Source organism: Rhodofomes roseus, assembly GCF_022264815.1.
Source record: "Rhodofomes roseus strain CIRM-BRFM 1785 chromosome Unknown C8Q71scaffold_9, whole genome shotgun sequence".
Lineage (NCBI taxonomy): Eukaryota > Fungi > Basidiomycota > Agaricomycetes > Polyporales > Fomitopsidaceae > Rhodofomes > Rhodofomes roseus.
Genome location: NW_025952965.1, coordinates 969,875 through 986,121, shown reverse-complemented (window position 1 = coordinate 986,121; position 16,247 = coordinate 969,875). Strand labels below are relative to the sequence as shown.

At 56.6% G+C, this 16,247-nt stretch overlaps 7 protein-coding genes across 7 annotated transcripts; 2 read left to right on the top strand and 5 right to left on the bottom strand.

Annotated features, from left to right (window-relative positions):
• Nucleotides 1-336: 336 nt before the first annotated feature.
• C8Q71DRAFT_594910 (uncharacterized protein) lies at nucleotides 337-1,996 on the bottom strand. Its single transcript, XM_047919578.1, has 4 exons — nucleotides 1,830-1,996; nucleotides 1,522-1,761; nucleotides 903-1,466; nucleotides 337-846 (listed from the first exon to the last, which is right to left on the bottom strand). The coding sequence occupies exons 2-4, from the start codon at nucleotides 1,670-1,672 to the stop codon at nucleotides 638-640; spliced, it is 924 nt and encodes a 307-aa protein (XP_047779461.1). The 5' UTR covers nucleotides 1,673-1,761; nucleotides 1,830-1,996; the 3' UTR covers nucleotides 337-637.
• C8Q71DRAFT_595111 (uncharacterized protein) lies at nucleotides 1,880-3,238 on the top strand. Its single transcript, XM_047919580.1, has one exon. It carries the CDS (start codon nucleotides 2,087-2,089, stop codon nucleotides 3,056-3,058), a length of 972 nt encoding a protein of 323 aa, XP_047779460.1. The 5' UTR covers nucleotides 1,880-2,086; the 3' UTR covers nucleotides 3,059-3,238.
• On the bottom strand, nucleotides 2,998-3,375 carry C8Q71DRAFT_595142 (uncharacterized protein). Its single transcript, XM_047919581.1, has one exon. It carries the CDS (start codon nucleotides 3,311-3,313, stop codon nucleotides 3,074-3,076), a length of 240 nt encoding a protein of 79 aa, XP_047779459.1. The 5' UTR covers nucleotides 3,314-3,375; the 3' UTR covers nucleotides 2,998-3,073.
• Nucleotides 3,066-4,489, bottom strand: C8Q71DRAFT_900287 (uncharacterized protein; the record flags this gene model as incomplete). The annotated part of the gene is made up of 7 exons (XM_047928800.1): nucleotides 3,066-3,360; nucleotides 3,421-3,496; nucleotides 3,572-3,740; nucleotides 4,047-4,147; nucleotides 4,221-4,290; nucleotides 4,341-4,411; nucleotides 4,466-4,489. The coding sequence occupies 7 exons, from the start codon at nucleotides 4,487-4,489 to the stop codon at nucleotides 3,341-3,343; spliced, it is 531 nt and encodes a 176-aa protein (XP_047779458.1). The 3' UTR covers nucleotides 3,066-3,340.
• Nucleotides 4,490-8,474: 3,985 nt separating this feature from the next.
• On the bottom strand, nucleotides 8,475-11,428 carry C8Q71DRAFT_707208 (uncharacterized protein; the record flags this gene model as incomplete). Its single annotated transcript, XM_047920548.1, has 9 exons — nucleotides 8,475-8,746; nucleotides 8,803-9,351; nucleotides 9,448-9,586; nucleotides 10,197-10,533; nucleotides 10,586-10,647; nucleotides 10,702-10,778; nucleotides 10,836-10,975; nucleotides 11,024-11,173; nucleotides 11,304-11,428. The coding sequence occupies 9 exons, from the start codon at nucleotides 11,426-11,428 to the stop codon at nucleotides 8,475-8,477; spliced, it is 1,851 nt and encodes a 616-aa protein (XP_047779457.1).
• A 186-nt stretch (nucleotides 11,429-11,614) lies between these two features.
• On the top strand, nucleotides 11,615-13,800 carry C8Q71DRAFT_757587 (NADH-ubiquinone oxidoreductase). Its single transcript, XM_047923692.1, has 11 exons — nucleotides 11,615-11,929; nucleotides 11,982-11,991; nucleotides 12,046-12,124; nucleotides 12,188-12,287; nucleotides 12,342-12,455; nucleotides 12,505-12,896; nucleotides 12,949-13,047; nucleotides 13,104-13,214; nucleotides 13,268-13,439; nucleotides 13,499-13,603; nucleotides 13,657-13,800. Exons 1-11 carry the CDS (start codon nucleotides 11,662-11,664, stop codon nucleotides 13,689-13,691), a joined length of 1,485 nt encoding a protein of 494 aa, XP_047779456.1. The 5' UTR covers nucleotides 11,615-11,661; the 3' UTR covers nucleotides 13,692-13,800.
• On the bottom strand, nucleotides 13,801-15,212 carry C8Q71DRAFT_757584 (NGG1p interacting factor 3). Its single transcript, XM_047923691.1, has 6 exons — nucleotides 14,870-15,212; nucleotides 14,801-14,816; nucleotides 14,701-14,749; nucleotides 14,273-14,646; nucleotides 14,042-14,215; nucleotides 13,801-13,990 (listed from the first exon to the last, which is right to left on the bottom strand). The coding sequence occupies exons 1-6, from the start codon at nucleotides 14,942-14,944 to the stop codon at nucleotides 13,857-13,859; spliced, it is 822 nt and encodes a 273-aa protein (XP_047779455.1). The 5' UTR covers nucleotides 14,945-15,212; the 3' UTR covers nucleotides 13,801-13,856.
• Nucleotides 15,213-16,247: the final 1,035 nt, after the last annotated feature.

Below are 16,247 nucleotides of genomic sequence, written 5' to 3'. Positions count from 1 at the left end.
ACCACAGCTAAGTGGTCGTCGCCATCAGCCAGCATGCGCAGGGCGAGACTGAGTCGGATGAGCGGTAGGGGACAGCGGACGAGAGTACAAGAAAGTGCGCACAGCGAGGCGAGGCACTGCACGCCACTAGGGACGCGACCAATGCGCCTCTAGCTCTCCACTGCGGTCTTGCGTCATTGTCGTGTCGCACCGCCGCGTCGAATCCAACTACGGGCGCCGTCTTCGTGGGGGAATCGGTGTCGCTCTCGCGCGGCTCGGCCGCTATGCATCCCGGAAACTCGCTGTCGAACAGGCATGCGTCGCCGACGCAGAGGCCGACCTAGCTTCGTCCCGTCGTAAGCACCACTCGAGAAGGGGGTAGAACGTGTGCGAGTCGTGAATGCGTAACGATGCGGGGGATGGTGGTGATAATATGCGGAGTGAAGATGCCGGTATGAAGGGAATAAAAATGCGTAAAATTGCAAAAGGTGAGTTATGCATGAAATAGTCCATTGTTGTCGTAAGCATCCTGCAGGCCTGGCAGGAGCGATTCCAGTCTCATGAGGTCATCGAATACACATTAGAATAGTCCATGCTTGCGGTTGCTCGCACGTCCAGACGCGCTTGACGAGCTTTTGCGGGCGAGTCGTCGAGACGCCTAGTAAACCGGCGCCTGGGATGACTGCTGAACGGCGACGGCGTTGGCGGCAGCTGCGGCAGATGCAGCTGCGGCGTGGCGCTGCTCAGCGGTGCCGAGCATCAACGCCTCGTTGACATGCCGGAGACGAGCGGTCTCAGCCTCGGCCGCCTGCAATCTCGTCTGCAACTGCTGCTGGGTCATCTCGAGGTAGCGAATGTGAGTCGTCGCTGCGGATCACAAATGAGTTGCTATGTTGATTTTGAGAGAGACGAAATATGCTTACCGCGATCCAACAAAGAGACCTTGCTGGACTTCTGGTTGGACACGGGAAGAGCGTCCTTGAGACGACGGTAGCCGTCGCGGAGCTCATCGCGCCTCCGCTGCTCCGACTCGATGCGTTGACGACGAATCTCCTCGCGGCGCATGTCGTTGTTCGCCAACGTGCTCGTAGGGTTGAAGTCGGCGTCGTCGTCGCTGTCGAATTCCTCGGAGCCCTTGCTCCGCTTCTTCTGCTGCTGCTGGCGCACGGAGGCGCGGGGTACAGGCGTGGCGAGAGGGTTGAAGCGGTGCGAGCGGGGAACAGCCGCCAATGAACCAGGGGGGGCGGAAGGACCGGGAGAGTGCGTGCCACTGCCGCGGCGGCTGCGGCCAGAGCCGACGCTGTCGGAGGACAGGTCGCCAGTGCTCAGGTTCGAGAGCGCACCCGGGTAGATGCCGGTGGGCGTGAAGGGACGAGCGGGCGAGCCGGTCGTGTACGAGGGGCTCGACGTGTACGTGTACTCGTTCAGACCGTTGGACAAGTTCAACGAGTTGAAACCGAGGCGCGGCGAGCCACCGGCGGGCGGCACTGTCAATCAACATGAATATTTGACAGGTACGTACTTCGACGATCGGAGACTTACGACCCATGGCAGACACGCCAAACGGCGAGTGCGGGTACTGGAGGTAGTCCAGCCCGGACAGCGCGTCGTAGTTGCCGAAGTTGTTGGTGTCCATGAAGTCGGAGGGTGTCCTTGTGTGGTCCATGACGTGTTCGAGAGACGCGGTCTCCATTGCAGCGTTAAGATGTGGACGGAAGTGAAAGTAATGCGGGCGTGTACAAATGCGTGGGCCAATAAATGAGACTGAAATATGCCAGGTGCCTATACGCGGCCATGCGGGACATTGTTATTAGATTATTGTGTGCGCGGGTTGTGAGGACGTTACGTACGACACTCGTACAACAAAAATGCCGGGTTGTACTGGATGCAGCGAGAACAAGAGGACAATAACTAAGAAAGGAACCGGCGGAGGGGCGGCGGATGGCGGGACGGAGGGGGAGGGATAAGGAACGAGGGCGAGGGACGGAGAGCTATATACCCCGAGAGGGATATGCAGCATCAGACGCTGCCTCGTGTGTGTGACGGGACGGGGTAACGGGTGACTGGGCGTGACGCGCCGCGGAAAATGCTTCCGGCGTGACATGAAATGGTTCCGCGCAGAGGGCGTTCTCACTCTCTGCCCTGGCCTGCTCGCACTCCCCATCAGCCGACAGCGTCTCCTCCGCTGTGCCAATATTCCCCCACACGCCCACCTTCATTTCTCCGTCTGCCGGCCCACCGGTGGCCCATCTTCTCCCAATGCCTCCGCAAAGCATATCACCACCACCCTTCGCCCGGATATGCCGCTTCTCGGTCCACTCCGCGAAGTTTTACCTCGAACGCTGATCGTGGTGCTCGCCGCCCGTTCACTCATCACACACCGCTCGCCCCGATGGACACTAACCCCACCAGCTGTAGGATCCGGGTGCGCACGGATGCGCCGCCATCCTCGCCCTCTCGCCTTGTCGGGGACCGCGCGCAATTACCTTTATTTTACGTACCCAGTCCCCGTACCGCCCCTCCATCGATCGCTGCTACCTTATCTTCATATCACCGCTTCCCTCCTCCCGCAAAGGCAGGCAAGGGCGTCGTGCCTCTATTCCGAACCCTCCCAGCCGCCCTTTCCCCAGGTGCGCCCATCTGCTCAGGTCAGCCAGACATCTCAGCGCTATCCCTTCTCAGGCGACCGCACCTGCGCTGCCGAGCCATCGGCCAATCCTATCCACCCATCCCCTCTTTAGCGACGCCTCATGGCCGCGAGCCAGCCCAGCGTTCACATCGTTGTTTTCATTTCCCTTTTGCCGGGCTGCGTCCCACTCCTCTTCTTTCGCCCTTCATTTGGCAGCTTCATCTGGCTCTCCCGTTCCCTTCCAGACGCTCTTCCTTCGTTGTTCCGATCAATTCCTCCATGTGCATCTGTCCAGTGCCTCTTCTTCTCGACAAGAATAATACAATACGGCAGGAAAGGAATATTCGTCTCTTCCTATGTCATTATCCTTTCACATCGGACGGACCCAAGTTACGGAGCGTTCACGATAGTTGCTGTCGTAACTCCGCGTCACTTGACGACCCAGGCTGAGCAGTAACGTTATATTTATTGTCCAGCGGGCGCCCCGCTCTCGCAGAGCGCGCGCTCAGAACAACAGAAAGCAGACCGGAAGCATAGAAGTATCGCTAGGCACAGAACGTCATAAGTGGTCGTCACATAGCAATAAGTCAGGCGTAAAGGGTCGTAAGTCGTGACGGGTCGTGACAAGCAAAGCCGGAACCAAGTGAGACAAGCAAAAGGCGAGCCAGCAAGACAGAAGTGTTCGGGTATGAAGTGAGTCCGCATCGGCGGTACACGCGCATTTCCGGGATCCTAGGCGTTGTAGTAGTATCCTGTGAAGGAGGCGTTCAGCTCAATCACAGGCAGCGGACGCCGGCCGATGAAACACTTACCACCAATCGAGGGCTTCATACTGCTATAATGCTGCAGCAGTTTCTCGTACCGCCATGTCATGAAGAACATGTACAGCTACAGCGCGGGGTTCCGCCGGTGACATCAGATCCCTGCGGTGGCGACGGGGTGTTGCAAATTGGAGGCGCTTACCTGGAAGACAAAGTCCACGAGCAGGGCGATGATGAAGACGATCCAGAGCGTCGGGAAACCGGCAGTGCATATGACAGAGGGCATAGTGGTTGAGCCGCCATACCCAGCCTCCTCAGACGCGGGCCAGAGTTGCTGTCCATTGTCACACTCCCAGTTGATCTTCGCTTTCCTGTTGCATAACCACGTGAGCCACGACGACAACACTACGGACACCGGTACGAAGATCCAGGAAGGGATATATCCGATGAATTGCCCAACAGGAAATTACCGCCACTAGCTCTCGACGTTTACCATACGTATTCGCAAAACATAAGCGAGAGCGAGACGGTGGTGCTCTGCTAGATGTTGGAGCGAAGGACCACCGGCACACGAACTCCACCGCGCACGCACACCACAGAATAAGGAAATCAACGTCAGAATAACACCACCGACGCGAAGCGACAACAGCCCTGAACCGGAAGAGGGAAAAACGTACCCGCGCTGCAGTTCGACGATCATGATGATAGCGCGAACCAGGCTAATTACGATGAGAAAGGGCCAGATGAACTTGCATACGCGTGTCCAGATGTAGGATCTCTGCGATCAGCCCGCCGGACCGCGTCAATTCACGTCGCAGGACTACTGAGTTACAGAAGCCACGGTAACTCACGTTTGCAAGTGCAAGCACGTTGATGAGAGAGACGGCAGCGATTGCCATTGCAATACCGCCGTAAATGGCCCTATAATATCGGTCAATCCTCGTCCAGTTCGAACGGCGGATGGGACACACCATTCGGGATACGTGAAGAAGATGTACGACCCCCACTCGAACAGGAAGATTCCACCTGCGATGTTGTACAACTGGAGGGAACACGTTTCATTTCTTGACACGAGTAACGCTCAATGAAGTCTCACCATCATGATTATACCCCAAGCCATAGCGCCATGACGCTATTCGCGGAGTCGCCTCAATTTCACGGTGACTGAGCACGGAGTCGACCACGTACCAAGGGCAGAATGAGCAGACAGTTATCACACCTTCACAGGGTGCCAACCATGAGCTGAAGATGTCATGCCGCAGCAATACAAATCTGCGTACCACATAGCTGCAGATCACCGTTGAGTGCAGAGGAAATGAATGTGATGAGTCCGAGACGTCACTTGAAGCGCAACAGCGTTCTTGAAGCCGAGAAGAATGTCGAGACGGTCCTCTGGGGAGCTTGGGTGTCGCGGCGGATTTCTGGCGCTGCTTGGGCAGTGACGAGAGGAGGAGGGGAGCCTGGGGAGCTGGCGGTCGTCGCGGTGGGACGATTGCCCTGCGAGGCACGTTTGCGGGCTTCGGGCGTGACCGCCTCCCGCGTGACCCCGACGCGCCCAGTTGACGTCACGCTCAGCATGATCGCTTAGGCGCCCACTGAGCGCGCTCTCGGTCTCTACTAAGTTACGCCCTGTCACGGACTCACGGTGTCTTGCCTGGCAAGCTCCGGTTCTCGCAGTGCTCGAGACCTGAACATACACACAGCGTCTTTGGAAGGACCAAGTCTACGTAAGCACTCACACAAGTCAGACGACCGCATCGGCTCATACATATCGCAGGGTTCAGGTTTGAGCTCAGGGAGTGGCCCTAATTGCCCGTTCTCGACCGTCCCAAGTTCATCTAGAACGTGAACAGCACTTGAATGCACTCCTCTTGCACAAGCTGTCCTATGAGTAGATGCTCACCGGGCCGGGTGGGACATACACGACTCAGAAGTCGTGGCCCTCCCGGTGACCAAGCGACTCTTGCTTTTCCGTCATGCGCAGTGAATGTGAGTGCTGTGTTGTCACTTCATTTTCCACCGGTTTCGAATACACATGGTTTGCTCCAAGTTGCCGTTATAGTCCAGGTGACCCCAGTCTGCAGTCCGTCACTGTCTGCGGTTGCGCTTACCCCGTGTCTGCTAGCTGCATGACGGCAGTACATACTCGTACATGGGCTTCTGGACGCTCTTCGCGGCCGCCACAAGGCCGTCGTCTATCAAAGTCAACAGAGTACGTATACACTGTGTCCCATGACCCCCTTCTCGGGCGCACGAGTGGGGATGAGAGAGACCAAGGATCCGGTGACTACACCAACGGAAGCGGAATCCGAGTCCATCTGCCATCTGTCGCTCGCAGATAACGGTCGATGGGCTCCTCGGCACAAAATTTCACTTCTAGAGCAGCGGACCCCTCTTTCCGTCCTGAGGTTCTAGTGGTGCCTATCGTGCTTCGTCTTCGACGATCTGCCCATATGAACGTCCCCAATTGCTTGAACTTTGATTAACTTTATCCCGCTCTCATCTTAGGGAGGGAGTCGAGGCCGGTTTCCCCGGGACTGCTCCCACCTTCTCCCTCTGCTGACCAGCGGAACCATCGGCGGTGAAAGGCCCAGAAGTCATTCATGGTGTCCTAGTCATCTCACGCTCATTTCTCCCTCGGGAAGCGGAAGGTTCCTCACAGACATCCTCAAATCGGCGGATCACTGATACGAATATACATGGTCATTGCGCTCTACAACGCGCCATGGCGTTATGCTGCCATGAACTTGGCTTCATTCCGCAATTCAGTAAATGTGCTCCTCGATCAGTCTGAGCTTACGCCCCACCTATAACGCTCCATGCTTTACTCAGAAATCCCGTTCCTGCAGGTCGACGTGGTCATTGGTGATGCCTATCCACGTTGCGCCTGCCTGTCCTTATGGCCAGGAGAGTCCCAGAGTCCCGGACAGGTGAGTGTGACACAACTTCGGGCAGTTTTGCCTAAGTGCCTGGGAGTCTCCACTAACACGCTCCCCCGGATACAGTCTACTGTTTTCATCTCAAGTGTCTGGACCTACGAGCGATCGTGAGTCCCTGGTCCGAGAGGAAGCTACTGACTGTTCATAGCCGCCGGTAGGAAATGAACTGCTCTTGTAGACAGCACCCGGATCACCGTCAGTCGCTCCGTGCCTCTTCACTGTCTCTGCATCGCGCCCGGACACTCTTCCCGACATAGCCAATGCTTCCGTCTTCGAAAGGAGAAAGCAAGCACCATCTATGGAAAGGTATTGATTGTATTCATGTGGCTATGCTGGGGGATTCAACGTAGGGCCGCCGAATGGACAGAGTCATTAGTAGGTGGCCGTGGTCTCTGTCATGTCCGTGCGGTGGTTGACGGACACAGGCTTACGCAGCAATGTTCCGTTCGTCTTCCAGGTGTCCTCTCAGCCCCTACATGAAGTGGAACCCCCATCAGCATAAAACGTGTTGAACGTGCGGTGCGCTACGGTCCCGCCGGACCCTGCCACTCCAGCCCACAGGGTCCGAATAAGGAAGTTCAGGAGGCACGGAGACGCAGGGCACAGCGGGAGATCGCTCGATGCAGCCGCCAGTCTAACGCCAGGATATTGTCTATCGAAACAGTCGCAGGCTAACTCGGTGTAGCATGATGTTCGCAGACCACACTTCCTCAGCAGCCCTGCATCTGCGGCGTTCCCGGAAGTCGTCGGAAGCCCGTATCTGACTCAGGTGTTTCCCATAATTCCTCGCCGCGTCTCCAGACTAACTGACAGTGGCAGATAGGACGCTACGACGGACTTCTAGCGTTACTTGGGCGACTCGATGTACGCGCTGACGAAACGGTTGCTTGCAACCGCCTGTTATGTGCGTTGGCTTACGAACAGTCCACTCACGGCGAACATTGCTTTTGCATATTTTATTGGACGGTGCTTGGCGGCGACGCCTACTTGTGTCTTCGACGATCGGCTCGAGTTAGAGCACTAATAGGGACGATCCTCAGTTCCGACGTTGTGCCAGTGTGCAATATATTCTTGCGATTGCTGTGGTCGATGGGCGGACACTCCGGGCCATGATCATTTCTGTCTGGGGTGTCCTGCGATATTGGAGATGCTCCAAGGGCAGGCCGTACACGAGTCGGACCTATTCAGTACGCAAGCTCTACTTTTCCTGCACACGGGTCCATAGGGTTCGACTTCTGTGGCGATCTACGCATGGCTGTGGTCGACAACGGATATACATCTAGGATAACCCTGGCCTCGGACCGTCTAGGCCGACACCATCGAAGTGCCTTGCCTTGCATGGGCCTTCTCGCGCTGCAAGAAGTGTACCACGACACCAACGGTCTGTCTGCAGTACGGTCTTCGCATTCCCAACCCAGTGCTAATACAGATGTGGCTTCGCAGATAACTAAGACAGATTGTGAACATGAAGATTTGTGGCTACGGGGCGATAGAGACCGTAATAACGTAGGTTCTGTGTTCTACAAGAATGTTCGTTCGAGAGGAGAGGTAGATGCGATACAGTGAGGGGAGGAGCAGACAGAATTGGGCCCGGCGTGCATTCCGCCATCCATGTGCACGAACGACCAAGACCCGCGTCTGCCCATCGCTCGACTTCGAGTACTGTAGCAGAGAGTACGCGGCGGCAATCCAGCTGGAGTGGGTGCCCTCCACCCATCGATCGACGAGCGGCAGAAGTTCCACAACCACTCCAGCCTCGGATCGGATGGGGAGCGGGGTCCGGCAGTACGATTCTTGCAATGCACCAGCCCGCAGCGTCAAGCTGCAGGACTCACGAGGGTTGAAGTGCGGATCGAGGGCGATCGGAGGCAAGGGTGCAGGCTCCGGGCGCTGTGCACGGGCCCCTACACCGCGTACTCGACCGACAGACCTCGGAATTGAAAGAACCGACCCTCCCGCATCTTGTAGTCCAAGAATATTTGCCCCTTCCCAGAGGTGGCGTCGAGCACTCCGCTGAAGAATCAACACAGATCGCAGGAAAGGTATAAAGAGACAATGGGTAGACAGTGTATTTGAGCGAGCTTGCGGCAAGACGAGCGAAATGGAGATAGGTGTCCGTATGATGGCGTTCAGATGCTGTGACACCGCCGTACATTGCTGGAGAAATTAGAATCCACCTTCCGAAGCCGATGGACTCGATTCTTCCGGGGGCTGCTGTCCCGCAACGGAAGTGAGTTGGTGCTGCTGTGACTCCTCGGGCGGCGGGGACAATGGTCGAGCGTCCACGTTGCCCTGTCCCGGCGAAGGGCTGCCGTTCCCGACGCCGAGTGAGATCTTCTCGTTAAGAGAACGCAGTCGCACAACCTCGTCCTCAATCTTGTCAAGACGTGCCTGAATTTGTCTGTTGGACCTCTCCAGGGTCATGATGTGGTGACAAGCTGCGAATACCGACGACAATCAGCGGAAAATCTATTGACAAATCAGTGAGACGTACCCCTTTCGAGGAGCGACACCTTGCTGCTTTTCTGGTTCGAAACGGGCAGCACTTCCTTCAGCCGAGCATAGCCATCCCGGAGCTCATCGCGCCGCCGCTGCTCTGCCTCTATCCTCTGCCTACGAGTGGCCTCCTTCCGCGTGTTAGCGAGCGACTCGGCCATTCCGATACCCATCCCGTCGTCGTCGTCAGAAATCGAGCGTCCTCGGCTACGGCGCCCAGCGGAAGAACTCGTAGGAGAGGGGGTCGGGTTGTACCTAAGCGGGTTTCTGTGTACGAGGGAGTTGGCGCGCGACGATGATGGGGATCCTGTCGCGGAGCTGTGTCTCGAATGATGGTAGATCCCGTCCGCAGATGTGTCTGATCCCGAAACAGGGGGAGAGAGGGGGTCATACATATTGGGGGATGGCGGGGGAGGGGACCCAGAGAGCGGCATCACGCCATGTGGCGGCGACGCGGTATACACGGGTGCGGGATAGTGGGCCTGCGGAGGCATCATGTTTAGGGAACGTTGGTACTGTATGGCGAGGTCTGAATCGGACATCTGGCCTGTAAACGAGGCATGCATTGGAAAGCAATGCCGCAGGCGGGCGTATCAGATCTACATTGCCCGCTGAGATGAAGACAAAGAGGCATTGCACCCACGAGGAGGAGGGCCAGGATGCACGACCTGATGGTATGGCATCTGGTGTTGTTGTGGATACACGAGGTGGTATTGCTCATCTTCTGACGCGTACATCGGGTAGGCGGGGAGGAAGTTTTGAGGCTCGTCCATGGGCTGCTGCTGGTGATGTGGGTCCATGGTGGGTCGTGGCGATCGTCGTGAGGCGTGGAGAGGCTGAGAGGGGAATAAAAGAGAAAGAGAAGAAAAAGAGAAGGGGAAAGGATGGAGAAGGGGACGGAGGAAGAGACACAATGAGGACGACTCGAATCCCCAGTGGCGGATCCTCAATTACGTCCAGAGCAGGGGGAATCAGCCGCCCGTGCCCTCTCACGCCGCCAGACGCCCGCCCACTGCCATATTGACCATGTCCGCTATTGTCCGCCCGCAGAGCCCGCCGCATGCAGGCTACCGGACGCAGAGCACAAACATCGCACACAAATATGCCCAGCAGCCCATTGTCGCCGCCTTTGTTCTCTCTGCCTTCCCCGTCGTGCGGGCAACCCGCTGCGTTATCGCCCCATCGCCCCGGAATGCCCGGCAACGCAGCAACCGCCCTGAAAACACCCGCATCACCCTGCACGCCGACCCCAAACGGGCTCCGTGGGCAGACACGCCGCGGCCTGCCTATGTGCCAAGGCGCTCTGTGCGCACCATTGTACATCACATAGATACTGTACGCCGCGCGAGCACACATGCACAGTAACAACAGTCCCCACTACAGGCGAATGACTCCGTCAGAGTCCATTCCCGCCGGTCTTGTACTATATCCATCCGCTGCCGGCGCGGTTGACTCCTCCTCGTCTTGTTCGTCCAAGAAGCCCGGCGGTCCAGCCATCAGGCCCCCTTCTTCCTCAGTCAGTCCGCTGTAACCACCCCGCTGTTGTCTCGTCCAGCCTCCTGCGCCGGCATGCCACGAGCTAGGCTTCAGTTCGTCAACGCAGCGGCGGAGGAACTCGATCGTGCCGCCGAAGGATATGCGAGGGATCTGATCAAACCCCCGCAATTCCAACACGTAACGATTGTAGAACGTCCCGACGAGGATGTACAGCATGAGGAGTGTTCCCAGACTGACGACACATTAGGTGATGTTAATTGTGGACATGGCAATTAGGCACTCACATCGCTGCTACGACGGTTACGAATCCCACTGTGCCGGTCTTCTCGTGAGTGGGACAGGCTACCTAACGAGATGTTCAATGACCAGGCAGCCGAGAACGATGCTCAAGCAGACTAACATGGGTACGCCATTCGATGAAGAAAGCACAAGCGTCATTGTCCCCGGGTGGTAGTTGTGCAACCAGCTCCGGCTTGCCTTCGGAGACAGTTCAGCTCCGCGTTACGACATGCTTCCCGATGACTATGCACGTACCGGCACCAAATACGGAGGTGTCGCATATGAAGCGAACGGCGGAAGAGGCGTACATGTCCTGTGTATTCGCGCACTCTGACCCGCCGGTCATGACGGACACCGGGTGCCCGTTGTACATTGCAAGGGAGGAATTTGCGTAACTGTCGGGGCATGGGTGAATGATGGCTCGAGCGAACCGTAGTGCTCACCCTATGGAGAAACTACCACGCTCATGTTGTGCGATTCCACCGACGTCCGCGGGTCTATCAACCTTGAGTGCCCACTTCTCCGATAGAACCGGTTTGCAGACATTGATGACGAACTTCACGCCAGTAGGGGAGTCAAATTCGTAGTCCTTACTGTATGGCTGCCGTCAGTCAGCTTTGATGTTGTGCGTGGTAAGGCAAGAGAATGACAGCCATTACAGCGCATCGAGCAGTATTCAGGGCTGCAGGGAGACGCAGAGACAGAGTAGACAGTGGCACGTACTTTGCGCTGAGAGAACTGAGGTCGTAATAGTCATCACCATCGCGCGCCGTGCACGGCGCATTCTCTGCCATAGTCGGTACTAGCACCAGTAAAATGATTCCAAAGAGATGAAGCAGCAGTCGCATGTGTAGTATTAATCAAGGTAGAGCTGCCAATAGAGCCTCATTGACGATGCACAAGGACGACGCGAAGTCCACTGCCATCCACGCCCGAGACGCCGACGTTCAGCATCCCTCACGAGACCGTGGACGCGGCTAGCCTGATTAGGGCAATGACACACTGACGAATGAGACGGTCCCGTTTGGCACCGAACGCACCGACAACCTCGACGACGCCGAAGAGCTCGCGCACGGCAACGATGGCCTCCACGCTCCTTCGCCGCCAGCTGGCGCAGGTGGCCAAGCTGCCGCGCTCGGCCGCATCGTCCTCCATTCTGACCACCCGACACATCTCGAACACTGCCGTCCTGCAGGCTCAGCCGCACGCCGACCCCTCTGTGTCCGAGACGAGAGGGGCCCGGACTGTTTTTGACACACATACCGTGGAGGACTTGCAAGGCTTACCTGCTGCAGATATCCTGGCGGAGACGGGCACCAGGAAGGATGCACAGATGAGGCATTTCACCGGTGAGTCCGGCTTGCATGGTGCTGGAGTACTCTTCACTGACGTGTGTTGCAGTGAACTTCGGGTATGCGTACTTGCCTGCAGTGCGTTTGGTGCCAGAATACTGACAGCATCGCAGACCGCAACATCCTGCCGCTCACGGTGTGCTTCGCTTAATCCTGGAGCTGAACGGAGAGGAGGTTTTGCGTTCGGATCCCGTGAGTCCCCCCACCTACCATGCCCATCATTTCTAGCTGACTCAATTCGCGTGCTAAACGTAGCATGTTGGTCTCCTGCACAGAGGAACTGAAAAGCTAATTGAATACAAGACATACACCCAAGCGTTGCCATACTTCGATCGTCTCGACTACGTCTCGATGAGTAAGTCTGCTCAAGTATGCCATGGTCGAGACTCGCAACTCACACTCATATCAGTGACAAACGAACTCTGTTACTCGCTTGCGGTTGAGAAGCTGCTCAACATCGAAGTCCCAGAGCGCGCGAAGTGGATACGTACATTGTTCGGCGAGATTACCCGAGTTTTGAACCGTAAGCCAATATATCGACTCTCCCTGTTCGTCAATTTGACCTTCTGTAGACCTGATGGCCGTCCTGACGCACGCTATGGATGTCGGCGCCCTGACTCCCTTCCTATGGGGTTTCGAGGAACGTGAAAAGCTGATGGAGTTTTACGAGCGTGTCTCTGGCGCACGTCTTCACGCCGCATATGTCCGCCCGGGTGGTGTAGCGTTCGATCTCCCTCACGGTCTTCTAAACGACATCTACATGTGGGCAACGCAGTTCAGTTCCCGTGTAGACGAGATTGAGGAGGTCGTCACCGGCAACCGTATCTGGAAGGAGCGGACAATTGGCATTGGGAAAGTCACTGCTAAGCAGGCTTTGGACTACAGCTTCAGTGGTGTCATGCTGCGCGGTAGCGGTGTGCCCTGGGACATCCGTAAGGTCGCGCCGTACGACAAGTACGACGAGGTACGTAGCCGTATGTTACTGTCCTCCGCTAGAAGGCTCACAAAGAGACTAGGTCGAATTCGACGTGCCCGTGGGGAAGAACGGGGATTGCTACGATCGGTACCTTTGCCGTGTGCAAGAATTCCGGGAGTCACTGCGGATCATTGACCAGGCAGGTCTGCGTGCGAACGTCTTTGACACCCAAAACTCACTACGTTACTCTCCCAGTGTCTCAACAAGATGCCCACCGGTGCTGTCAAGGTCGATGACTACAAGATCGCCACGCCCCCGCGTGCATCCATGAAGGAGAGCATGGAGTCGCTTATTCACCACTTCAAGGTTCGTCCGTGTGCATGGGACCCTGCAGGCAGATTCTGAACTTCTTGCGCCAGCTCTTCAGCGAGGGCTACTCCGTCCCGCCAGGTGAGACCTACTCCGCGATCGAGGCGCCCAAGGGCGAGATGGGTGTGTACCTCGTCTCCGACGGTTCAAACCGTCCATATCGCTGCAAGATCCGCGCGCCTGGATTCGCGCACTTGGCCGCTGCGGACATGATGATGAGACGTAAGTGGATGGCCTACATGCTGGATGCCTCTCCTGCTGACTGCCTTCTTTACGTACAGATGTAAGGATTCTATCTGCGCGAAGCCTGCGAAGGTCTAACTCTGTAACTCTGTTCTCTCCAACAGCACATGCTTGCCGATGTGGTGGCTATCATTGGTACAATGGTGAGCCCAAGAAGTTTGTCAGTTGACACCCTGTACTCAACATCTACGCATAGGATCTTGTGTTCGGGTGCGTCTGCTTATCCTCTAAAGCGAAATCTTCTCAGCCCGAACTGACCAATGAAATGTCATCCATTGCAGAGAGGTCGATCGGTAGGGTAGCGTATCATCAAATATCATTTGTTTTAGATGACAGCCACTCCTGGCTCAACTGAGTGAAATGCCCTCAGCGGTGCAGTGACACAAGCTTGCATTTCTAGACGATGGCCAGCGGGTGATGATCCTCCTTGCTAACATGTATCTCGAAGTTCGGTAGCTCGTTAGTGAGCTGGCGCTTCAGATGTTCCGCGAGCACAGGCAAGAAGCCCCGCTCGGTGTTCGTGTGACCGCCTGCACAACGAGGCTCAGCGCTGCAAGCCGTGGTGACCGAGGAAGACTTACAAAGCAAGACATTGTGACCAGTCCCGAGTGCTGCGAGGACTTCGTGGTGCGCCATCTCACCCGTGAAGTAGACGTCGGCGTCCACTCCGAGGAGGACTGAGCCACCGGAGCCGGCGCATACCGCGACGGAGCGTACGGTCGACAGGTCGCGCGCGGCGGTGTAGCCTACTTGGACTGAAGATAAGGGATTCGTCAGGGTACCCGATGCAGAGATCTGAGCAGGGAACCTACTGTGTTCCAGTTTGAGATGCGCCTTGACGCGTCTCTGCAGCTCATTCATGCTCACCGGGTGAGGGAAGGTGATGATCCGACCAAGCCCACCGAGTCCCTCCTTGTCCTCTCCGATGTAGCTGATGTGCTCGCTCTTGGGGACCGCCTGGTCGTTCAAGCCCAGGCAAAGCCAGTCATTGATGCCACCGACGAACGAGTCCAGGGATGTATGAGGCGAGTATACTGAGATGCCTGCGGTGGCGCAGCGTAAGATGGAGGCTTGCAGCGGGTTTGAGAGCGTCAGGGACTTGAGGGGGTGGAAGATGGTTGGGTGGTAGGAGACTATGAATGCTGTGGGCGTGTCGAGGGCCTCGGTGACTACCGCTGGCGTAAGACTGAAGTATGGGTTAGCCAAGGGAATGCGCATGGAGCAGCGGGGTGTTCCGTACTCAATCGTCAGGAGAATACGGTTTGCTTGCGGGCGCGTAAGGGGGGCCTCTGATGGACGTACTCAGTTGGAAGATTGGATGCGAGAACAGGCGTCCTCACCCAGGAGCAACCCAACCTAAGCCATTCTTGAGACGAGCGGGTTCCATTGATTCAAGGGAGGAGACGTACATTGTCCCACTTCTCTGCGAGGCGAATGGGAGCAATGCGCTCGAGGGCTGCACAGATGGTCTTGACAATCGACATTTTCGGCGAGACGCAGTCAGTCGTATCGCAATGGGGTGAGTTATCGCCGTGTCGACGTAGCTGGCCTCCGGATGCGAGCACATGGGCAGAAGGAACTGCTCGAGATCTGATGGGATGATCCTACTCGCGCTGGTTGTGCGGACCGATCGAGGTTACGTCACAGGAGTGCTTGCGTCAAATTCATGGATCTGGATCAAGGGGCGTCAGGAAGTAAATTCTCGTACACAATGCCAGTATATCCGGAATATCCGCCATCCTGGCTTACCACCCCCCCACCCCCGGTTATTATTATTTCGAAAAGCGGTCGAGGACCGAGTACCACCCCCCCACCCCCTCGGTCGCGCAAAAAAGTGCATATATTTGATCAAAAAAGCGGTCACCCAAGCCTTCAAGTCTACCGGGTATGACCGACTGTTGCCTCCCCTTCTTCCTCGACAGCTCTCATTGGCACCCGAAGTGTCCACACCTGATTTCTTTGTGCCCTTTCCCTTAGTAGCAGCCTTTCCCTTCTTATCTGCCGCCGCTTTCCCATCACATTCGTCCTTCTCCACGATCGGCTTGCCCTTCGTATCGCGCTTACTTACGAAAGAGGAGCTCATTGTGTGAACCGTAGGAACGTGTAGTAGATACGAATTCCTTGCTCTTCTCCGTGTTGGGGTGCTTGTCCATGATGTGCGATCGCATGTTCAAGTATGACCAGAGGTCCAGAATACAATATCGTCGTCGAACTGATGACCTCACTGTGGTTAGCCGGCTCTCTTCGCAGATCTTGCATACTATGGGGCGACTCGTACTCGGACAAGACGGGGTTGGGACCGCCGCAGAGACGATGCCGAACAAGCTAAATAGGTGGTAGTCCAAAGTTGGCGCATCCGAGCCGGCGTTTCAGCTACAGGCGCGCGACTGAGAGGTAAGCGCCTATGGCCCGAACCGCGACGCAAGCACATAGTGATGCGTCTTTGACCGAGAATACAAGCATTGAGCGCGAACATGGGCTCGGCGCATCGCAAGCGTCGCGATATTGACCTCCGGCATGCCATCGGCGGACATCTTCCCCTCCGCTGACTTCATCAGCTGCCTTTTGGGGGAGGGTTGCACCTTATTCGTAACTATTGGTACATTTTGTCGTTGGACGCGGTCGAAGGGTCGACCACCCCCCCCTCCCCCCTAGGCATCGTGTACCCGATCTGAATCTCTGACGCCCCTTGATCTGGATGCACTTCCGCAAATGTACATAGTCAAACATGGTGCTCATCCTCGGCCTGGTGGTCGTCCAGATGCTGGCAAAAGCTCAAACTGAGTT